Raw genomic sequence first — 24,886 nt, 5'->3', positions numbered from 1 at the left:
TGAATCTTTCTGATTGTATCCCTATGATGTTCCTCTGTCCTCTGAATTTCTATTAGATGAATTTTTACTTTAATTTTTTTTTTTTTTTTTGTGTGTGTGTATGTGTGTGTGTGGGTCTGAGGATGGAACCCAGGGACATTCGACCTCCAAGCTACACCCCCGGCTCTATTTTTTTATTCTTTATTTTGAAACAGGGTCTCACTAAGTTACAGAGGGCCTCACTAAGTACCTGAGGCTGTCTGCGAACCTTGGTCCTCTGGTCTCAGCCTCCTGAATGCTGGGATTACAAGTGTGTGCCACCACGCCCAGCTTTACATTTTAAGTTTTTGCATAAGCTATTAGGTCTAGTTATTTTTGTGATGTTGACAGCTGTTGAGGCCATTGCCTAGATTCATTGACTAAGGACGGATTATGAAATGGTGAAATTCAAATTCTTTTCTATTGACCATGATACCCTTATAAACATAAACTTCAAATATTAGACAGAATAAGTGATTGACAATTTTTTACTGCTTTTTTAATATTTGAAAAAAAAACTCTTCTGTTTAGTATCTCTGGCCAGGCACACTTGTAACTATCACTGGTGCCTTTCATTTTTGAGCATTAATATCTGCCAATCACAGTGCTGAGATCTTTCAAATGTATTGACTGTTAATTTTATACAGATAGATTTTCTGTTATCCATGCCTAGCAGTTGAGGGAACTGGGGCTTAGAAAGTATAAATAAACTATCCTTTAAGTCATAGCAGGTAGGTAGCTAAACTGGAATCTGAGTCCAGATTTGTCTGATTCCAGAACATTTTCTTTTCTTTTCTCCTCCCTCTCGTCTCTCCTTTCCTTCCTTCCTATACTGGAGGTTGAACCCAGAGGCTCTCTACATTTGAGCTACACCCAGCCCTATTTTTTTTTTTTTAATTTTTAAATAGGGTCTCACTGAGTTGCTGAGGGTTTTGCTAAGTTGCTGAGGCTGGCCTCAAACCCATGATATGCTTTTCTCAGCCTCCAAAGTACTGGAATTGAAGGTATGGGCAACCACACCTGGTACAAAACATCTTCTTTAACCACTATTTACAATGCTTCCTGAGGAGGGGGCTGCGAGATTCGTAGAGCAGTGAAGAAAGGTCGGAGGTATAGGTGCATAGGAGGTAAGGTTCAGGAAGTCTCTTATTGACTGGAAGGAGCAGACTCTGTTTACCCAGTTGCAATCATTAGAACTACCCATGGGCTTCTTACTAAGTCTCTGGTTAAAATAAACAGTTTTCTTAATGTGGTCCGTTTACTAGTAAACAGCATTGCTAGTAAATGTATATTCCAGTTCTGACCTAATTAATAATGTAGTCCAAGAGAAGGATTCATGAATTTTATTTGGATTCTGCTTCTTAACACAGATCAGCATCTCCTGACTGACAAATTACTTCAAATCAGTTTATAGTTTCAAAACAAACATAGAGCCGGGTGTGGCGGCGCACGCTTATAATCCCTGCGCTTGGGAGGCGGAGACAGGAGGATCGCACAGGTTTGAAGCCAGCCGCGCTGGCTTAAGAGACCATGTTTCCAAATAAAAAGTATAAAAAGAAAATAAGTCTGGGAGTGTAGCCCGGAGGTAGAAGGGCTTCCAGGAACCCCAGTACCACCAAAACAAACAAACAAACAAACAACACACCAAACAAACAAACATAGAAAAGACCTGGGCATCTAGTCAAATAGAGAGATACTGGAGAGACAGGGAGTAATTAATAAACAGGTAAAGGATGATACAGTGGCAGATGCTATTAAGCATTTTGAAGTGGCACAGGAAAAAGAGGGAATGGAGACAGCTTAGACATAGAGGTGTGAGGAGCCTTCTTTGAGGAAGTGGCATTTGAGAAGAACCCAGTAGCATAAGGGACAGCGAAGGCAGGAATCTGCTCCGGGCTCTTGGGGAACAGATGTGAAGGAGGGCGTGAGAGTAGGAGCAGGAGATGAAGCCAGTCTGGGGAGGCAGCAGCTCAGGACATCCTCTGTGCCCTAGGACACTCATATCCCATCTTCTGAGCACGGACAGCTCCTTATATGGCTTTTGTTACTTGCCACAGGTTTTTCCTTCTTTTTATTGCCCTTGCTGTCCTATTTCTAGAAAGAATGTGCTTGCTTTGTTAACCAAAGGACAGGGCCAGAGTTCCATCCCAGATTTCTTCTGAAGAAGACTGAATAGACTGGGCAGAGTCTCTGGGTCTAGCCAAAAGAATCTCATGTAGTTTGGCCAAAAAAAAAAAAAAAAAAAAAAAAGAAATGTTATGGTGTATGGCTGTATATAGTTTATAATTAGAATAAAGACCTAATGTTTTGAATTTAAATAGTAGAGAATGGATTTCCTACTGCAATTTGAAACAGTTTTTAACTGGAAGCATGACCTGTGGGATAGCAGTTACCTCCTTTCTGTTGCATTCCTGTGAAATATTTTTCTTGAATGTGCCTTTTCAGAGGAGGTATAAATTATTTTCACACTATTGTGGTTAAGTAGAACATGGTTAACAACAACAACATTCTGAGCCTATAGATGTATCAGCCTTGATAATGTGAGGAATGTGGGTACCAGTATGGATATCTTAGTGGATATGGAGAAGTTCTCTGCTTTGTGCCCAAATAGAATTTTATTTATAGTCTAACTCAATATTTAATGTGTATTTGCCTTCTTTAGTGTTTAATCAGTTTATTTGTTTTTTATTCACTGAATCCAGATAATTTGACTTTCCACTGATAAAATATTTACTTGTTATACCAGGCAGGGCGCTAAACTTGGAAATTAAGAGTACTGAGTTAAATTTAAAATTTGTTGAAAAGTATTCATCATGATGCAGTCTATTTAATGTCTTGGCAGTGCCTCCGTCTCTTCTCATTTAACATGTGAGGAGACAGACTGGCAGCAGTTGTAAGCTGAAACTTGGTTGTATGCAGAGCGAAACTGGTTAGGGTACTAAAATGGAGAAAATTTGAAAGTGTTACTGTGTGTGTGCATTTCCTTAAATTAAAGTGTGACACATTTGCTTTAAATAGAATTTTATATTCTGTTTTTCAAGGCTATTATAACTTCACGATAGATGATCCTAAGGCTGAAACTGGTTTTGAATGTTGTTTTGTAGAATAACCAAATTTGTCTCTTAACAGTGTTGGCATTATGTCACACAAGTTGTTTTGATATAATAAGCATGTTTTACAACATGTTTGAGTCATTTTTCCCTAGTAGACCTGAAATTTATTACTCAGAGGAAAAGCATGCATTTACAATATATTCTTAGCTGCTCCTTTCTACCAGTCAGCTGTCAAGTCCTATGGAATCTAAAATAGAACCCCACCAACCGGAGACAGCTCCAGGCTGCTCACTGGACCGTGGGGACGTGGACGGTTTTATTGTGCGCCGCAGCATCTGTGTGGTGGTGTTGAGGCAGCAGGATGTGCAGGGCAGCTCAGGATTTCCAGCGGGGTCCCTGAGAGGGACTACTTTGAAAGACAGTGTCTAAAGAATAAGAAATAGGAGGAGTTACAGTACCTGATTGGGGCTGCTCTTAATCAAGTGCTGCGCAGCAAGGAAGATAATTTTCAAGCGTTATGAAGGCGGAGAAGGATCCCGAAGACGAAGAAAATTTCGTTAGAGATCCAAGCTAAGTGTAGCACAGGATGTGAGGGACGGAGTCACTCGTTAGGAGTTTGTCTGAGGGCTTGCTTTGTGAGCTGCAGAGATTTGTAACTTAATGCCGAGTAGTTTGCCTTTAGCAACAAGAAACTAAATCCTGTCTATGATGAACTGTTGGCTGTCTTGTGCGCCTAAGAACAGAGTAGGTATCCCAGCAGTCCAGTGTAACAAAAGATTGTCGGTTAGGCTTCCTGAACTGTGTTCTTTTAAAATGCGCTGTTTTATTAATTTTGGTTTCTTTGTATTACTGTTTTATTTCTGACTTGTGGTTGGGGTTACTGATCGAAAACAAAAGTTCTTGTTTTTTTCTGGATTTAGAAAGCACAGGACAGAATCTTAATAACTGAGCAGTGTTACTGTTAACTGACACTGGATCAGAACTGAAGATGGTGTTTGATGAAGTCAACTGAAAATTTCAGGCTAGTGGGAGTATTCTCATCTCATTTTATTATCTTTAAAGGAAAGAAAAGGCCTTTCTTAGGGATCTTTACAACTTTCTAGTGAGTTAAATACCCTCTTTCTCCACCAGCAAATTGGGTTGGACTTAGAGACCATTTTAGTTGTACAGATAAACTTATCATTTACAGCAACTATTTGTGTGCTAAACATGACTTAATCCCGCAGGCATCTGAAAGCAGCGCGTCTCAGGTCTGCATCCACTGGCTCCCCTCAGTCCAAACTCAGCACACTGTTTCTTTAGCACAAAGCTGAAGAAAGTTGACGCATTAAATGTAGTTTAGATTTTGAGCCAATAAGTCCTGTTTTCCTCTACTCATAACTGGCCGTTTGAAATTTTGAAGTCTGTAGGAAGAAGACGAATCCACAAATTCTACTCATTTTAGGACGATTCTGAAGTCTGTATAGATTTTTGAGCCAGGTTCCTCTTATTTTGTGAATTTCGAGAGTGAGTTAAAATTTTAATGTATTCATCTTTCTCGTTTTTAGTTTTTATATTTTTTATCTCAAATATTTAATGAGTATACCAATATTTAGCTAGAAAATCAGTATTTTCTCTCTTTTGGTTCAGAGAGGATCGTAGATGGAAATAATCGTATTGAAGTGATTTCACTTTTGCCCCCAGAGGCTTGTTATAATATTTATGGGCACAGAATTTGCTTTGTAAGTTACATGAAAAAATATGTAGTTTTTTGTTTTAGAAATAATAGTATATTTAGCACAGAATTTAACAGGAAATTGGTATAATATTTAAAAGGCTAAAATCTTAAGTGTTTAAATACTGTGTATTTTATTTCTGTGTTCTGACATTTCTGCTTACTGATAATATCTTAGATATATTTTCTCCAATCAAAGCTAAAGGTAACCTTGATACAATTAAAATATGTATTGTGTGACACAGCCTTCTATTTAAAAAAAAACAAAACTACCCTTTAGCTGGGCATGGTGGCACACACTTGTAATCCCGGCCCTTGGGAGGCTGTCTCAGGAGGATCACAAGAGTTGAATCCAGCCTCAGCTACTGAGTGAGGCTCTAAGCAATTTAGTGAAACCCTGTTTCCAAATAAAATATAAAATAGGTTTGGGAGTATAGCCCAGAGGTAGAAAAGCCCCTGGGTTCCATTCCCAGTACTACACAATACACAAACAAACTACCTTTGATCTTCCCTTTAAATATATATGTACTGAATTTTTGTTAAATTACAATTTTTTATAAAAGCAGAATGTAAAGAGGAAGAAAGAAAACGAAAGTCATCTGTAATCTTATTTTAGGATTTTAAGTAGTTAATACTTCAGAGACTCTTTTTATTTTTTTCTTCATAGAAGTTTTTTTATCCTCACATATATGCATAATGAGTTGCTTTCTGTATTGAATATGTCTGTGTGTATGTATAATTTGCCTCTATAAATATATTTCTAATAGTATCTCTTAAATAAGTAGAGATAGGGAGGTGGTTCTTAAATGTATATAGAATTCAAGGGTCCTGGGAGATACCATAAGCAGAGCCAAGTCTGAAAGTATGAACAGGAAAGCACACGGGCTTAAGAGCCATAGAAGTCAAGGTTGGGCTTGGCCTCTTAAATCATCTACTACTCCCAAAGCCTTGACTTTTTCCATCTGTTAAGTAAAGATGATAATTTTAGTTTACTGGAGTTGTTTGAGTTACTTATGCCTGGCAGAGAGTGGGTGTTCAGCAATTATTAATTTATTTTCTTTGCTCTAAGGGTAAAAAAAAAAAACAGGACAAAGAATCTGAGAAATATTTTTTTCTCAAAAGTACAGGAAGTGCTTCTTGTATGTTATATATTCTGGGAAGGTGTTATAATCGGCTATTATAGTAAAGCTAAGCATAGCAAGGAGAAGGAAATTTGGGATGCAGTTGGAAAAGGAATGATGTATTATTCAGTACTGGTTCTCTTTCTCTTTTCCCTCCTTCTTTAGAAAATCTCACTGATATAGTATGCCACGTTTCTTGTTTTTCTTTTTGTAGCATGTAGCAGATTGGAATAAATATGATGACCGGCTGATGAAAGCTGCCGAAAGGGGGGATGTAGAAAAAGTATCCTCAATCCTTGCTAAAAAGGGCGTCAATCCAGGCAAACTAGACGTGGAAGGCAGATCTGCGTAAGTACGACCCATGACAAAGTGCGTCTGAAGGAAATGCAGGTAGAATCTCGGAATAGAAATGAAATTTGTGGATTGTGCCAATTAACTTTTTAAATAAGAAGCCTTTACCCCAACTCACACTATTAAGCCTTCTGAGCAAATCAGTAGTTGCTTTTAATTTAAAAGATTCTAAGTTAGAGGTAGTACATGAGAATACCGTTCATGGTCTGTTTTTTAGGACCGATTGTAAACCACAACCTGTGGTTATTTGATGCGTTTCCATTTATAAACGTCTTCATATTATCACGTTTGGTCTTCGAAGCAGCCCTATAAAAGAAGTAGGGAAAAGTTTGCAGAAGTTAAATAACTTGTTCTCATCTCATGGAAACTCGGAGTGCTGAGATATGTTCATCCAAGTTTCTGTCATTGAAGAGTTCTGAAAATTATACTGTTTCCCCTTACTCTGCAGTCTTATTTTTTTTAACTTGGATGATTAGTTTAAATGGGAATGTTCAGAGTAGAAAGGAGTCAGGATGCTCGTGTGGCTTAGGGAGACACAGGTAGTAATCCCACTCTTTTGTTTTTGTTACTGAGGGTGGCTCCTGACTTGTTTATATGCTTAAGAACCATGTCTTTTCCCTCACCCATCCCAGATCTGCATCGCTTCCCTTCCTGTCGAGGGTGGGAACAGTTGGGTTAAAGGGTAGATCTAGACACTGTCAAGACCCTCTATAATTATAGCCGTTAAAGCCATATCTGGGAATCTGTCCAAAGTCAGAGGTGAAAAGTCCCATTTCCTCAAATTCCTCAGTCTGATCCTTACAGGAGTTCATTCAGAATATTGTAAGTGGAAAACAGAGGCTAAGTATAGAAATGAATATTAGGAAGTAAATAATTAATGTTTCATATAGGTCACTATCTTGGAATGCTCAGATATTTAAATATAGCAAAGATAGCAAAGCATGTCTATAAATTATGTAGTTTTTAAGAGCAATAAAAGTTGGAAGGTTTTAAATTTATAGCTTCAGGGGTTTTTTTTGGTATTTTTTTTTTTGGGGGGGTTGGTGGTACTGGGGTTCCTGGAAGCCCTTCTACCTCTGGGCTATACTCCGAGACCTATTTGTTTTTATATATTTTTATTTTGAAACAGGGTCTCTTAAGCCAGCACAGCTGGCTTCGAACCTGCGCGATCCTCCTGTTTCTGCCTCCCAAGCATGGGAATTACAAGCGTGCGCCACCACGCCCGGCTATAGCTTCAGTTTTATCAAGTTAGGAATTTGATAACTTAGAGACATTGGTTATTTTGATTCCTGCTCTTATTTTTGCTAAGTTTTTAAGGTTATCTATAGAGCTCACAGTAAAAAAAAAAAAAAAAAAAAAAAATAGTGAAAATTTAACTGGGTAAGTGATTTTGCTTTTTCTGATGTTTTTTTACCCAGTTGTTAAGGTGTTAAAAGATGAGAAGAATCTTTTTTTAGATGAAACTTTCAGTGAAACCTTATTTCTTCAATTTAGCCCATCCTACTTTCAATGTTTGGAATGAATGTTTGCTTGAGTTTTTGTTTGAATTTTTTTAATCTAAGTTCAGTTTCGAGTGATGAGATTATTTGGTATCATTTGATGAACTTTGAAATCCAATCTGAATTGAGTAGAATTAGTTTTTGAGATTTTCACTATAGGATATAGAATTCTCCCTGGGATTCATAGGATAAAAATATTTCTCTTTTTTATTCACACACAGAAATAATATTCTTTAACTAAAGCATTTTTGTATAAGGCACATTAAATAGGTATCTTCTGTGTTATCTATAATTATAATTAAAACAATTTTTTAACTTTGAAACTTAAGGCAAAAATAATCAGTGTGTCTCGACCTCAATGTGGTTTAAAAATGAAGTATTTCAAGGCTATCTTTCATCACTGCAAGGATCTGTTTTCTTTTACCTGTCTCCTGGGGCATGGCCCTAGGAGCTCCCAACCCAAAGATAGGTCAGGTTCATCAAGGATCCCTGCTGCCCATTGCAGAGCTGCGGCTTCCAGTCCCTTCGTGGCCAGCAGAGTGGTATTCAGCCTCCTGTCTGCTTTCTCTGAAATCAGCAAATGCTTGTAGGGAAAAAGTGGCCTCAGATACTAAGCTCACCTGTCCGAGCCTCTGAACTGTCCTTTCATCCTAACTTAATAATCTTTTTACTGTCTTGTTAGCTCACTGATACCCTCAAGAAGGTCTTTATATTTTGTACAACTCTTCTAGTCCTATTCAGAGGTGGCATTTCAGTTAGATTTCCCATCACTGTGACCAAAAGCCTGACAGGCACAACCTACAGGAAGAAGGTTTGTTTGGGGCTCCTGGTTTCAGGAGTCAGTCCATGACTGGCTGGTTCCAAGTCAGAAATAGCTCAGAGGCAAAATAATAAAGGAAGGGATGGGGGAAACCAGAGGTAGTAAGGTTTCAGGGTCTGGAGGGACATAACATTTTCATCGATACGGCCCAGGAACCTCCTCTCTCCTGGGTTCAGAGTATGATTAAAGTATATCTGTATCCATGTGTCCTGCTGAGCACTTTTCTATCCTTTATGTTGAGAGTGGTTAATGTGCTTGTTTAGTGCCTAAGTTTGGTTTCAACCTGAATTAAATGCCCTTTGCCAATAGTTTCTACCATATTTACCAATTTGGATTTGGAAAAGGACTAGTCAGGGTCAGGTCTTATCACACACAAAAAGTTTCTGTTAATGTTTGTTGATTAATAAAATATTAAATGATCAAAAAAATAACATAATATTTTGTTGACTGGAATCTTGAATACTTGATCAGGCTTAAGTTTGGTTTCTTAAGCAGATTTGATTTGCCTTGTTCAGTTATGCCTGTTTATTTGAATCTTCAACCAGTCATGCAGATCTTGAAGCATTGTTTTGTGTCTTTTAAAGGTAGTTTTGCTTATTTTGAAGGTTTTTCTATGTCAAGTTTAGTTTGATAATTCTAAAAAGACAGGATAAATGGGTTTTGTTTGTTTGTTTGCAGGTCTGGGGATGGAACCCAGAGGCATTTGACCTCTGAGCTATACCCCTTGCCCTATTTTTTATTCTTTATTTTGAAACAGGGTCTCACTAGGGTGTGGAGGGCCTCACTAAGTCGCTGAGGCTGTCCACGAACCGCGATCCTCCAGTCTCAGCCTCCAGAATGCTGAGATTATAAGCGTGCGCCACCACGCCTGGTTGGGATAAATGTTTTGATCTATCTTTTGTGTGTCTGTATGGTACTGAGAATTGAACCCAGGGGCATTGTACCTCTGATCTACACCCCCAGCCCTATTTTGTTTTTATTTTTAAACAGGGTCTTGCTAGGTTGATGAGAGTCTCACTACTTTCTGAGGCTGTCCTACAACCTGCAATCCTCTTGTTTCAGCCTCCAAAGTACTGGGACTATAGGCGTGTGCCACCACGCTCAAATTGATCTATTTTTTTTTATCTCAGGATTCTGTTGTAACTTTTACTAGTTTTAGTATATTTGAAATAAAAAAAATAATTTGGAAAATTTTCAGTATGCATTTATTAAGCTTTAAGTGTCAATGCTTTTGCTATTAAAACAGTAAATTATGGACTTAATGGCATTATAGTATATATTTTCTCTTCTTAAGGCTATTGAATATTAGAGTACTATTGTTTTTAAGGAGGTATTTCTACAACATATTGGACTGTTGCATAAATATAATTTGGGGATTCTAAATTATAGATGCTCAATCTGTATTGATGTTCTAAGGTAGCCTTTAAAGTTGTGTGTGTGTGTGTGTGTGTTGTGTTAAAAATGGATGACTTTAATGTAACATTTAATTTACCTTTGGTAGTTTGTTTGACATAACAAATATTCTCTTTTTGTTTAGATTCCATGTTGTGGCCTCAAAGGGGAATCTTGAGTGTTTGAATGCCATCCTTATACATGGCATTGATATTACAACCAGTGACTCTGCAGGTACGTTTAACTCCATAGTTAGTGACAAAACTTCATAGCTAATGGGTTTTATTTTTATTTTTTGATGGTGTTGGGGATTCGCCCAAGGCCTTGTATGTGCAATGGTCTACCACTGAGCTACTTCCCCAGCCACTGGCAACATTGAAAATATACAGACATGAATGAGATTTAAAAAGAGAAGCCCTGCCGGGCGTGGTTGCAGACGCTTGTAATTCTAGTACTTAGGAAGCCGAGACTGGAGGATCAGGGTTCTACAGCCAGCCTCAGCTACTTAGAGAAGCCCTCCACAACTTAGTGAGACCCTGTTTCAAAATAAAGAATAAAATCAGTCTGGGGATATAGCTCAGAGGTAATATATCCCTGGGTTCAATCCTCAATACTGCTAAATAAAGAAATAAACAAACAAATAAATAAATAAATAAGAAGTCCTTATTTTTCTGTCTTTTAATAATTGAGAAAAGGTATATGTCCAATATAACACTGTGTGTGTGTGGTAGGGAGCTCAAGCAAAGGGAAATTAGAAGACAGGATTACTGGACTGATGACCTGTAGTCTAGTGCTGGTCTTAGAAGTGTTACAGGATCTTAAGATTGCAGAGTTTGAAGACAATTTTGGTCCAGTTAGTTAATATTCATGTGCTGTTTTATATGAATTTTCTCTCTTATGAGGTCATTGGGCATTCAGTTAGACATTTTTTAGTAATGGAGAACTAATCACTCTAAACAACAACGACCTCAACAATAATGATAGTAAGAGGGATGACTGACATTTATTTAACAGTTACACAGCTGCTCTGCTAAGCTGCTAAGCACTTTACACACTTTACGTGTATTAACTTATTTCATCCTCATGTTAACCCAATGAGGTGTAAGGTACTGAGCTGTTAAATAACTTGCCCAAGGCCCTTTAGTATGTGAGTAGCAGTAGGAGTTTGTTTTAAACCACTGTGCTTCATAAGGAGCTCCGTCTGTTTGCTTGCTTATATTTAAGAAAACACAATTTTATAGACAGTTGAAATCTGTTTTTTTTTTTAAATCTCGGTTTTCTGTTTATACTTAGTAATACCCATATCTGCCCTTTAAAAATGTATAGCATAAGTTTGCACGTCAAAGGTACAATTGCAAATACAGCTGTTGTTTTTCTTCAATGAGAGCGTTAGTTTTCTTTTTGTCAGGGTAACCATTCTCAGTTCTCTGGCATGTGTGTAAGTGTGTGTGTGTGTGTGTGTGTGTGTGTGTGTGTGTGGTGTGTGTGTGTACGTGTGTGTGTGTGTTACTAAGGATCGAACCCAGAGGCTTTGACCTCTGACCCAGTCCTATTTTTGTTTTTATTAACAGGGTTTCACTAAGTTACTGAGGCTGGCCTCAAACCCATGGTTTTACTGTCTAGCCTCCCAAGTACTGGAATTACAGGTGTATGCCACTACACCCAGTTCTGTCATTCTTAACAGCCTAGTTCTCTGTAGTTCTACTTTGTTATTCAGTTAAATACAGGAATTGACCCATAACAGAATTTCTTAACATCCTTAAAATTTTATCCTATGACTCTCCATGTATGGGAAAATAATATTACTGTTAACCAGCATTATATTTAGAAATAGAAAAAAAAGAGAAAAGGAGACAGAGATATCACAATTGGCAAGTGAGGAAAATCTACCTAAACATACCTCAAATTCTAAATTAAAGACCAAGCTCAGCTTGCCACATTTAAACAAAAAGAAATGTGTTTATTGCTTAAATATTCCTCTAGATATATGGGAAACATATATCTTTTTAGAAATTTTAAACTTAATATATTTCTTCAGAAGCTTGAGACTATTTACTTATTGTGCTGATTCCAATTCAAACACATATTTTTTTTTTCTTTGTCTGTGTTCTTTCTTTTCTGCACATTTCCACCTTGTGGTTGATTTAGTGACTTTTGCCTTCCCTCCTCCAGGGCAGGTCAAGCTCAAGCACTCAGCAGACATTGCTTCATAAATTGCATCCCATCTAACTCCTCCTGTCTTTTGTTTATGCTGCCCTTCAGCTGCATTTGGATTTGTTTTCTTATGTTTGTGGCTGGAGTTGTCCTCTCTTGAGGAAGGACAAGGGCTTTCTCAATTGCTGTAGTATCTATTATAATCCAGATATTTGATTAAAAATATTCATGTACCCTTTGGGGCCTTTCCCTAAAATCACACATTTTAGAGCTGATGTTTCCTTGATTTTTTTTTTCCTATCATAGCTCAAGTCACTAGATTGGTATTCCATTAGCCCTGACCAGGTTTCTGTAGGTTCTTGCGGAACACCAGAGATCATCACTACTGTGCATAACCACCATCCTCAGTCATGCTATCTGCCAGTTATTTTAGTTGCTTTTCACAATGGAAAAAGTCCTTTGGAAATTTGTCTATTAACAGTGGCAACCTGAAATTTGAAACGATCACATCTGATCTGACAGCTTTGGAGCTAGAGAGTGTTTGTATATATTTGAATATGTTGTATCTGAGCCTGTTTTAAAGACCTGGTCTACCTGGTCTCCCCATGTCTTATTCTGAAACCTGGCCAGATAGACAAAAGTGATTAGATCCAGGAAAACTTACTCACCCACCTAAGATCATATAAAGCTGAATGGGAGTTAAAAACCAATTTATTTATCTATCCAGGATGACCAAAATATAAATTACCCATATTCTAGCAAAAGAGTGTATTGTGAAGTCAAATTATATTTTAAGAAACTCATGAGGTTAAAGGGAAATTAAAAGCATTATAGATTGGAAGCTAGAAAAGGCTCATGAAATCCATGGATTTTCACCATTCAAGAGGGATGAATGTGTAAAGAAGTAAATTAGGAGAGAGTGTTTGGAGGTGAGATTTTCTCAGCACCTGTACTTTTCCCAGACGCCAGAGTCAGTGTTTCAGACTTTCTCATAACATTCCCCCACCCCAGAACTTTTAGCATTTCCTTTAAAGTTTGGAATTTTAACACATATTATATTTGAACAAGACTGATTTTCAAAGACACAGTCTCTTAATGAACTTTACATTTTAGCTGAAGCATAAAGATTAGGGAAAATTCTTTGTGACGTATACTTTTGAATTATCCAACTTCAGTGCCCACACTGCCCACTTGGAATGTATGTTATGTGAATTCTAAGTGTTTCTTTGTCGCTCTTCTCTCCCCATTCTCTTTTGACCTCCTTTCCCTCCCTCTGCTCTGTGCTAGTATTTAACTACCTACTCAGACACCGCCCTGCGTACTGGGATGCGGTGGTGATGAAGACAAGGTTCCTACTCTTTATGGATTTTTATGATTCATTTTTCCACTTTGATTGTTTTTGGGTGTAATTTATCTCTTAGTAGAGTACCACACCAAGTGAAACATCATAGAAACTGAAAGTCTGCTAACAAATTAAATGGCCTGTCAACTCATTTTGGGAAAAAGTTATATTTCTATAAAAAATTAATGTATGAAGAAAATTATCCTCATTATTTTCTGTTTTTTAATAGGGAGAAATGCTCTTCACCTGGCTGCGAAGTATGGACATGCATTGTGCCTACAAAAACTTCTCCAGGTAGTGGAAGAATTTTGGGTTATGATTTTCACTGCAAATAATAAATGTGTTTTTAACGTGTTTTAGAACTTAAGAAAACGGCCGGCTAACATCAACTGCTAACTTGTACGATGGGGTTTCTTCCATCATTTGTGAAGGAATGTGAACAATAAAGAACAAAGAGCCTAGGGAAGTGAATTGCATAACTCAGTGTATTAAAAATAAATAACAAAGGCTTGACCTTCCTGTTGACATTAGCTGGAGACTGGAATTTTCTGTTGTCTAGAATGTGGCATAAGATAAAGCGATAAAACATATGATTTATATATTTCTATATAAGCATGAGGAACTTAGACTACATAATATGAACTTTATTAGTTAGACTTTTAATTGGGCAACCACAAAATTCTACGAACTAGTCAGTCAAAGGGTTATACTCAGACATTTGCCACTAAGTTTCACAGCAGAACTGATTAGTTTTTTCATTCAGTAGTTTGTTTTAACTCTTGCTGGATGGAAAAAAAAATCCAAACAGTAACATATTTCCAATATTCCATGCTATTGTAATGTACCGTATGTTTCCTGTTTGGTGAAATGCTATAAATTTACAGTCATATCACATTATTATATTTGTTTCATGTCAAAATATTTGCTAGATTGTCTAAAAGTCTTTAGTTTCTTTGATAAGTGGAATATTTTAAGATTAAATAACAGCTGTTCATTTGAGGCTGGATACTGAATTTTAAAATTAAGCTACTAGATCACCAGCTTTCTATGTTTTTTTTAACAGTACAATTGTCCCACTGAACACGCAGACATGCAGGGAAGAACTGCACTTCATGATGCAGGTAAGCAAGGGATTCACGTGGACACACATGCTAGTTAAAAGGTCTGGTCACTTAGAGTAATGCCAGGCGTTAACGTGTATATATTTGTATAATTCATGGGAAAACAAAGAATATTAAAAGTTTTGTATACTTGAATTTGAAATTTTTCAAATTGTGTAGCTTAAAAAGATTTATTCAGCCAATATTTATAGGCATTTCAGTTTACTAAATGCTAAAGGCACAAAGGTGAGCATATTCCTACTGTCAAGGAGCTTTAGGAAAGAGAGAAAGAGAAGGGTGGAGGGAGGGAAGGAGAGAGAGAGAGAGAGAGAGAGAGAGAGAGAGAGAGAGAGAGAGAAGGTAACTGGTAGGAGAAATAGGAAGGAGGAAAGACTTTTTCTAAAACTGTCTGCCTAATTAACATGTTTGAACCTCATTTTTCTCATTTACAAAATGAAGCTAATAATATCACGGCCATAAGTGGCTATAATTAAATGATAAATAATAATAGTGCCTGGCATATGTTAATTTCTTAATGAGGGCGGTTGTTTTGATTTAGAGGTGTCAATGTGGAATTTCATATCACTATAAGGTGCTATATTTTAAACCTAATTTTTACTGGTAATCTCACAGACTTTATTAATCATACTTATTTGCATTATTCTTATCTGTATTTTTCTTTAGGTATCTTAAAAAAGTACATTGAAAAAATCGAAAGTACATTGAAAAAGAAAGTACATTGAAAAATTTAGATGCTTTTATATTTTAATTTCTCACTCAATGCATTTTTTCTCTTTGATTTTTTATATAGAATGATTAATTTGTAAAACATTTTTACATACATTATTAATTTGTAAAACATTTTTGCATACATTATTACATACATTTTACATACATTATTACAATAAACTATTACCATATTTTTACATACATTATTACATTTTTACATACATTATTATTTGTAAAACATTTTTACATACATTCTTATTTGAGACTCACAATTACCTCTTTGAGTTAGTATTAATTTCATTATACCTGTGTTTAAAACTAGTATGGTTTGACCAAATGAAATCTTGATAATTTAGTACATTTATGCATACAATAAGGGCCTTTTCATTGCTGGATCAGAAGAATCCCAGTATCAGCTTCTTTTTGTGTATGTGTGGTACTGGGATTGAACCAAGGGACATTCTATCTTCAAGCTACACCCCCATCCCGACTTTTTATTCTTTATTTTGTAACAGGGTCTCACTAAGTTGTGGAGGGCCTAAGTAGCTGAGGCTGGGTGCAAACCTATGATCCTCCTGTCTCAGCCTCCCAAGTACTGGGATTACAAGTGTGGGCCATCACACCCAGCTCAGTAAAAAAAACAAAACAAAACAAAAAAATCTTGAATTGGTTAGAAGATTATTCATGGTCATTCATCTCCTAAATTATTTCCATCTTGCTGTTCTCTTTTCTCTCGGTATCTTCCTCTGCTCTGTGGTTGAAGCAGATTTGTAGTCACGTCCATGATTCATCTAGCAGGGAGGGGCAGGGGAACATGGAGACCACATGCCCAAAGTCTAAGGCCTTTAATAGATAGCCCTCTGTTCATATTCTCCTGATTAAAGCAAAGTCAGTTGTCTATTTTTAATCTATAAGAGAGGCTGAGAGATGGAGTTTCTTGGTGACTAAGTCATGTTATTGCACAGTAGGAGAACAGATTTTGGTAAAAATTACATTATCTTCTGCAATCCAATCCTCTGGCCCACAGTTGTTTTTCTGCAGCCCTACTTCCCACATATGGAACCCTTCATTTCCTTCCCAAAGGAGAGGATATATAAACCACTTCAATGTCCGCATCTACCTGAAAGTCCAGGTTTCTGAATGTTGTACACTGTCTTCTTTTTTAGCTCTGAGCAGTCTGTAAATGCAAAGAGAAGACATCTGCTTCTCACGGTGTGTAGTAAGGGGAAGGAACAGGACAAGTAATGTAAAGACTCTTTCAGAAATGGAGAACAGGGCTACAGAGCAGTCACTAATACAGGTTTCAGGCCCTGCGAGCAAAACTGGTAAAAGACTTTCTACTAAGGTGCTGAAGGAAATCTCTTGCTTACTTCTGGCTGCTGCCACCTTCCTCTTCTGTTTTCTGGTAGAAAAACCTTATCCACTATTCTCTCTGCCTTCTGGGAGAGTCTTATTTATCCACTATACTTAAGATTTTGGAGAAAGATGCCCCATGTGGAGGTCAGCTAAGTCTGGAACAATGATGAGTTTCAGCCATCTAACCAGAACAATTCCCTCAAAACCTTGATAAGTTTCTGGTCTATTTATTGCTAACCACTTCTGTACCAAAAACTGTTTCCAAAGTTATTTTCAGGACATATAGCTCTTAACCCTTTTTGTTTCTTGTCTTTATTTCTAGACTCATAGTTTCCTATCTTATTTTCATGGCTGCTTACTTTAAAACTTTCTAAAGCTGGAGTGGTGGAACATGCCTGTAGTAATCACAGGAGGGGATTACTAGGGAGGCTGAGACAGGAGGATCAGGCTCAAGGCCAGCCTCAGCAACTTAGAAGTTGTTTCAAAATAAAAAATAAAATAGGGCTGGGGATGTAGCCCAAAGGTATAACTCCCTTGGGTTCAATCTCCAAACTACTAAATAAATAAATAAATAAATGATTTAAAATAATAGTCTTGCATGTGAATATAGCATTCTCAATCTAATCTTTATTCTAGGATTTGATTTTTTGTTGTTGTTGTTCATTTCCTTTTTTCTTATTTTACCTAGAGGGAACAAAGGATGCTGACTTTGTACTTTTTGTGCTAATCATTTTTATCAACTCATAGACTTTGAAAAAAATGTATAGGGAATACAAATAATAGTGTTCTATGAATTTTTTTAAGAAATATATTTCTGTTGGTCAAAATGAAGCAGTTTGTGATTTCATAATGTAGTTTTAAGCAGAATGACCCACTTTGTATCTATCAGTAAAGGACCTTTGAGAAACAACACTTTGATAGTTCACTATTTAGTTTAGAGAAGAGTTGCTTCAGCAACCTGTGAGGTCTCCAGTGTCTGGGCACTGTCTGCTCTCTGCCCTCTCATTTCACAAGTGCCTAATTCTTACCTGAACTCATCTCTTTCCCATGATAACTTGCTAAAAACTAAACTGTCACTAATGTGCAGTAATGTGCATCACCTCAAAAGACTCTTTAATCACATTGTACACCTTCTAAATTGTTACAGGTCATAGCTCTACAAAATATTTGAACCCGTATAAGAAGTTGATCAGACTTCTTGCCTGAAATATGTTTACTCCCCTACCTGTGTCATATATTTTAGGATCTGTTAGAGTAGGACCTCCCTTGATAGCAATTTTTGCCTTAGGGCTAGCCCTAAGCTACATAAACCATAAAGTAACTTTTTTAAAAGTACAGAATTCATTTCTTTCATGGCCCTTGCCATCCTGGTTTTCAGATTGGCTGATGTCTCTGCTTCTCTATGGGGCCGTTCAGAGACCCAGTATTTTTTTATTTTTTTATTTTGCTGTTCTGCCATTTTCTAGAGTTGTTCTCAAGTTTAAGGCTGAAAGCAGGTTCCTCTGTTCTAGCTCGCAGGAGGAGAAAGGACTGTAAAGGCAAGCATGACCAGTCTTTTAAGGTCCAGGCTTAGAAGCAGCACATGTCAGTCATGTCACATTTCCTTGGCAAGATCTGATCACACGGCCGCACTTGGCTGTGGGGAGATTGGTAAATGTAATCTTTAAGTAAGTCCCAATGTGTCCAGCACAATTGTGTTATCATGGAAGAAAGGGCAGTCTGAGTTTTGTGAACGGCTAACGCTCTCCACCACAGGACCTTTAATCTTAATTTACATGTTTGCTATATTATAACTCTGGAACTTATCATGCTTTTCATTTTTTTTATTCTCATTTACAGATGGGCCTGGAAAGTTGTACATTTTACATTTTAAATCAATGTGTAATAATCGTTAATAATCTATCATCTTTTTACTAAGGTTAATTGTGCACTTTAAATAAAGGATTTGCTGGATCAGAGACATAAGAAATAAGAATTTACCTTTTTTTTTTTAATGTATGTTCACTTTCATTCTATTGGACTTTACCGAGGGGGAGCAAAGGACTCTACTTTTTTTTTGCTAATCATTTGTATCAAGTCATAGGCTTTGAAGAAAATTATAGGGAATGTAAAATAATCCTGTTTTCTAAATTTATTAATAATTTTTTCCTCATATAAACTATAGTGTTGCTCAAAAGGAAGCATTGTGTGATTACATAATGTAGTTTTAAACAAAATTATTCACTTTGTAGCTATCAGTAAAGGGCAATATTACAATCTATGCTTTTTAAAGAAAATGTGAATTGTATATCTATCCTTTATTCACTATATCTGTGCTATAAAATGAATATGATTATAAAAAGCTGAGCTAACTTCAAGGATCAAGGCAGTGATAGCCATTTAAAAATACACTATATATAGAAATTTTAAGTTTTATTTTTACCATCTCTGTTTACTCTTAGATTAGTAGTATATTCTTATCGTTTACAAGGATGGCAGTATTCTTTGACTCTAATATGTTTTTAAATTATAAAAATCTAATCCAACTCCTTTTAAGATAGGAAATTACTCATAATGCCTAGCTGAAGGTGAAGGATATGAGTCTTTGTAGTGCAGAAATCAAAGAACTCACATTGCTGTAGATGGACCTGGAAAGCTGCCATGTGTGTGACCAGCAGATGTTCACCGTTGATCATTTTCTTTTGTTTCTCAAAGCGATGGCAGACTGTCCTTCTAGCATACAGCTGCTTTGTGACCACGGGGCTTCTGTGAATGCCAAAGATACAGTAAGTCCGTTTATGCCTGTTCTCATCTCACCTCCAGTACTCTATTTTTGCCTTTTGGAGCTCTGTTATCTTAATGTTGGTTGTTTTTTTTTTTTTTTTTTCCTATTGCTTAGGATGGGCGGACACCACTTGTTCTTGCTACGCAGATGTGCAGGCCAACAATATGTCAACTGCTGATAGACAGAGGAGCAGATATTAATTCCAGAGACAAACAAAACAGGTAATTCTTTTATCTTGGCTCCTAGGTAGCAGCTAGATGCATAGCAGTTCTGAAACGTTGCTGTTGTAGCTGGGCTTTCCGTCTCCTTCTCCTCTCTACTTCCTTGGTTTGTTCATCCTTGGAATTAATGCCTACTTCTCATTTTTTCTTCCAAGTCTGCTGAAGAAGGAAGAAGGAAATAGGGGAAGATGAAAGGATAAATGTTGAATAAAAACAATGATTAGGGCCTACACTTAGGTCAGAGAACTGAAGGAAAGAGGAATTAAATCCCACTTTCTTAGACTTAAAAATGAGAGCCTTTAGTGAAATGGCACAAATGAGAAAAACAAGGGAAATTCAGCTACAGCTCATTTCTTCGCTTGTGAATTTTTTGAGATTGAAGTGGTTCTTGGGTGTCAGTTTAGATTTTGAGGTGTTTCTCCTTAGTAGCCTGCCAGGATGCAGTGTTGTCCTCTTTTGAATCGGAGTCCATTTCTGTCCACTAAGCTTCCCTTAGTTTGCTTTTCCTCCTCTATCTGAACATTAAATATTTTAGTTGGCTTGCTCTAATAATTTCTGTCCATAGTTCTCCCTTTCTTCTCTAGGTCTGGTGTATCCTGGTGCTTGATATATTATAATTCTGGTGTTTATAGTTGCAAAGTTTCTGATGACAACTAAAATATATCCCCCCCAGTGAGTTGAATTTTAACAATTTGTAACCAAATTTTGTGGGTTTTTATAGTTACTAATAAAAATTATTCTTTTTTACTTAATTTTGTCCTTCTAAACATGCATCCTATTGTTTGTAGTTTATTGGACTTGTAGTATTATTGGACAAATGTAATAAAGTAACAGCCTTTAGATCTCAGATTTATAGTTCTGTTGTTTTTTATTATTCAGACATCTCAAAGGAGAAAAATTCTCAAGAAATTAAATCATTAATGTGATTAAGAAAGTGGAATTTTTGAATCACTTTGTTTTTATAAATATGGTTCTCCAAGCATGACTAAGAGAATTTGATTCTAAAATTGAAGTTTAAGTTCACTAAAGGATGATCTGGTTGATTCATATATAATGCCTTGTATTTTTTATAGTTCATTATATTATATTTTTCAAAGCACCCTTCCTCTCCTTGGAAGCTCACAAAAAGACAGTGAGGTGCAGCAGTACAAGCTGCATATACTAGGTAGCAGATGGTCTTAAAAATAGTTCTGTCACTCTATATTCAAGTTTTTATCTGTTTTATCTTTAACAATTTTTTTACCTAATAACAAAATTTTTCTAATGCTTATTTTGTATAGTTTTATACCGGCAACTATATATAAGAAAGAGAACATACATAGAAGAGTAAAGGCAAGAATAAAGTTTCTTACGAAATCCAGTATTTACAATTGGAGATAGAATTAGAGATAAGTGAAGTCACTTTATTTTATTAGGTGTTCGCTGCTTCAGCAGTAAAAATAGAGGATTTGACAAAATAATTTCTAGAGTCCTTCTAGGTTTCCACTAAAATGTAATTGTTTTATAATTGAATTAAAATTTAATATAATATTATGTCATACTGTTTGCAAGAACAAAATTCGATTCTTTTCTGGGAAGGGAAGAGATTTATAGTTTGTATGTTATGGTTCAGTTCATGAAAGGATTTTGAAGAGTTGGGTTTTGAGCAGATGGTCTGACAGTATTATTTGTGGAAGATTTTTGAGGTGATTATTTATTTATAGCACACTGAAGAACTGGAACCAACAAGGTTAGCTTGGTAGGAGTAGTTAAAATATATATTAAAAATATTTTAGTTCTGGAAACGAAAGACACAAAGCAAATGTTTTTTATAAGTGTGATGAAATCAAAATACAAGATAAAAATATGAAGTAAAATCTGTATTTGTAACAAATGATAACCTCTGAAAGTAGTACCTGTGTTCTAAGAAGGAGAGCTCTGGCAGAATCCTTCCGGATGATTTCCTCAAGTTCTTGTGTTCTTCCATTCTCCCTTTAGAACTGCTCTCATGCTGGGTTGTGAGTATGGTTGCAATGACGCAGTAGAAATCTTGATTAGAAATGGTGCCGACGTAAGCTTGCTGGATGCTCTTGGCCATGATAGCTCTTATTATGCAAGAATTGGTGACAATCTGGACATTCTAACCTTACTGAAGACTGCATCAGAAAATACCAACAAAGGTACCGGCAGTTTCCTATGACTAGAAAAGTCCAGGTTTTTATAAACACCAGTTGTTCAAAGACAACTGTAAAGACATAGTAAGCAGCAATAAACAGCGTTGATTCCTCTCCCTCTCTGCCCTGGATTCTCTTGCTCACACCGTAGACTTTTGTTCTGAGGCGGTGTACATTGGCTCCGTTATCTAATTTATCAAGTCACTTCTCATGTGTAGGATCAACTCACGTGCCTTGCTAATATTTTTAATTGAAAGAAAAATTATACATACTAATATTTGTGATAAGGAGTGAAGCTTTTAAATTTTATGCTTTTTTTTTTTTGGTGGTACTGGGGTTCCTGGAAGCCCTTCTACCTCCGGGCTACACTCCCAGACCTATTTTTACATTTTCATTTTTGGAAACAGGGTCTCCTAAGCCAGCGCACGCGGCTGGCTTCGAACCTGCGCGATCCTCCTGTCTCCGCCTCCCAAGCGCAGGGATTACAAGCGTGTGCCACCACGCCTGGCTAAATTTTATGCTTTTATACTCCTTTTTAGAGAGTTTTAAAGAGAGAATCATTGTTTAGCTGTGTATATAAAATATTCAACTGACATGTATTCAATGCCTGTGCCAAGTATTTTTTGTTACTGTTTATGAAAGAAAAACTTGAAAATACAGAAAAGCACAATGAATAAAGTTAGTCACATATCCTACCAATCAAGGACCCTTTATTAATATTTTGAACCATATCTGTCCAGTTTTTTCCTTATTTGTAAAACTGGGATGACCTTTAATACTGAGTTGTCACTTTTTTATACATATACATACATATATAATACATATGTTATATATGTGTGTGTTTGTGTGTGTATGTGGTGTGTGTGAGAATCCACAGACCAACCAGCCAATTTGCCCAGCAAACTTATATTTTGAAGGCTTTTACTTATAAGTATTTTTTCTATAGTATAATTTTTGTTAATCCGTGAAATTCTATTTATTTTTACTTTTTTTACTTTCTATGGAACTGAAGATAGAACCCAGGGACTTTACTTCTGAGCTATACCCTCAGCCCTATTTTATTTATTATCGTTGTTGTTGTTGTTGTTGTTGTTGTTGTTATTATTATTATTATTATTGTACTGGGGTTCCTGGAAATCCTTCTACCTTTGGGCTATGCTCCCAGACCTATTTTTTTATATTTTTATTTGGAAACAGGGTCTCTTAAGCCAGTGAGACTGGCTTTGAACCTGCGCACTCCTACTGTCTCCACTTCCCAAGCGCGGGGATTACAAGTGTGTGCCACCATGCACGGCTTATTTTTAATTTTGAAACACGGCCTCACTAAGTTGCTGAGGGCCTAAGTTACTGAGGCTAGTCATAAACCCATGATCCTCCTGTCACAGTCTCCCAAATCACCAGTGTGCACCACCATGCTTGGCTGTAAGATTTTATTTAAATTTCACTTAATAAAGTGTGTGTGTGTGTGTGTGTGTGTGTGTGTGTGTGTGTGTGTGTGTGTTACTGAAGATTGAACCCAGGAGCATTCTGTCTCTGAGCTATACCCTCCCAGCCCTGTTTTATTTTGCATTTTAAAACAGTATCTCTCCGGGCGTGGTGGTGCATGCTTGTAATCCCTGCGCTTGGGAGGCAGAGACAGGAGGATCATGCTGGTTCGGAGCCAGCCATGCTGGCTTAAAAGACCCTGTTTCCACATAAAAAAGTTAAAAAATAGGTCTGGGAGTGTAGCCCGTGGGAGTGTATCCCAGAGGTAGAAGGGCTTCCAGGAACCCCAGTACCACCAAAAAAACAAAAAACAAAAAAAACCAAACCAAAACAAAACAAAAAAACAGTATCTCACTAAGTTGCTGAAGCTAGCCATAAACCTGTCTCTGCCTCCTAAGTACTGCAATTACAGGAATGTGCCACCCTGCCTGGCTAGTAAAGCAATTTTCTACAGGTAGTATTTAAGTTATATACAGTTTTTTACTATATGTCCTTACACGTGATGATTTTGGTATATTCTCTTAGGATCAGTTCCTAGAAATTGAATCTCTTTGGTTGTAGGACATATACATTTTAAGCTTAGGTATATTTTAACAAGTTGCATTTTACTTTACCTGAATATTCTCATACTTTAAAAAAATATGCTAATCTGGTTGTCAAACATGTTATTTCACTATTGTTTCAAGCATGAGTTTTGGAAATAAAACTAAGAAGTAGTAAGCTTTAGAGGAAATTTATTTTTTTTTTAATATTGAATCAATAATGTAGTTAGGGAATGCCTGTCTACCCAAAATACATTGTTGTTCCACTGTTTTTCTCTTTAAATCTTTAGGGAGAGAACTTTGGAAAAAAGGACCACCTTTGCAACAGGTAGATCTTAATTTTAGTTTCTAAAAACTATATTTTGTGCGGTTTAAGGAAAGTGCTTAGTAAAGCTGGTTAATGATTGTACATAACTGTTCTTAATTTATGTGCATGCCGTCTCTCTACTCAGTTAATCATGCCCATGAAGAATCTAGTATTAAAGTCATGAAGTTCTACTAAGATACTATCACTCAGCTTGAGACAGTGGATTTTAATCACAATGGATGTGCCAGTGAGAAATCAGTAGCCTCTGACTGGCACCTTGAATACCCAGCCTTTTTACTATGAAGTAATCAGACCTTACTGAGATTATTAAATGATACATTTCAGCCTGGCAGATCAGAAATAGTTTTTCCCGCCGGGCGTGGTGGCACACGCTTGTCATCCCCGCGCTTGGGAGGCAGAGACAGGAGGATTGCGCAGGTTCGAAGCCAGCCGCGCGCGCTGGCTTAGGAGACCCTGTTTCCAAATAAAAATGTAAAAATAGGTCTGGGAGTGTAGCCCGGAGGTAGAAGGGCTTCCAGGAACCCCAGTACCACCAAAAAAAAAAAAAATTAGAAATAGTTTTTCCCTATTCTCCCTTAACAACAGAGCCCAAATGGGACAATTCTTCCAGTGCAATAAGAAATGAAGAACACAGAGTTTGAACTGATTATTCATTGTGATTTCAATACCACTGTTAACATTTTTATTTCTAAACAAGTCTTTTTCTGTGTGTATTTAATTAAAGGCTTTAAAACAATGCAATAT

At 36.7% G+C, this 24,886-nt stretch overlaps 1 protein-coding gene across 2 annotated transcripts in view; it reads left to right on the top strand.

The window, feature by feature from the left end:
- UACA (uveal autoantigen with coiled-coil domains and ankyrin repeats) overlaps positions 1–24,886 on the top strand; it is a gene marked incomplete at both ends in the record, with an annotated part of 98,662 nt that overhangs the window by 45,083 nt on the left and 28,693 nt on the right. The window contains 9 exons of one of the 2 annotated variants that reach the window (XM_080690418.1): positions 3,762–3,815; positions 6,121–6,254; positions 10,114–10,202; positions 13,694–13,758; positions 14,528–14,585; positions 19,344–19,414; positions 19,528–19,634; positions 21,612–21,793; positions 24,105–24,142. In XM_080690418.1, coding sequence (XP_080546544.1) covers positions 3,777–3,815; positions 6,121–6,254; positions 10,114–10,202; positions 13,694–13,758; positions 14,528–14,585; positions 19,344–19,414; positions 19,528–19,634; positions 21,612–21,793; positions 24,105–24,142 — 783 coding nt within the window. Of the gene's footprint in view, positions 1–3,761; positions 3,816–6,120; positions 6,255–10,113; positions 10,203–13,693; positions 13,759–14,527; positions 14,586–19,343; positions 19,415–19,527; positions 19,635–21,611; positions 21,794–24,104; positions 24,143–24,886 lie in introns of those variants that run through there. The other variant, XM_080690419.1, reaches the window with a different exon arrangement.

This window comes from Muscardinus avellanarius (genome assembly GCF_963383645.1).
Source record: "Muscardinus avellanarius genome assembly, chromosome: 3".
NCBI classification, from domain to species: Eukaryota; Metazoa; Chordata; class Mammalia; order Rodentia; family Gliridae; genus Muscardinus; species Muscardinus avellanarius.
This window is presented reverse-complemented; position numbering and strand designations above follow the sequence as displayed.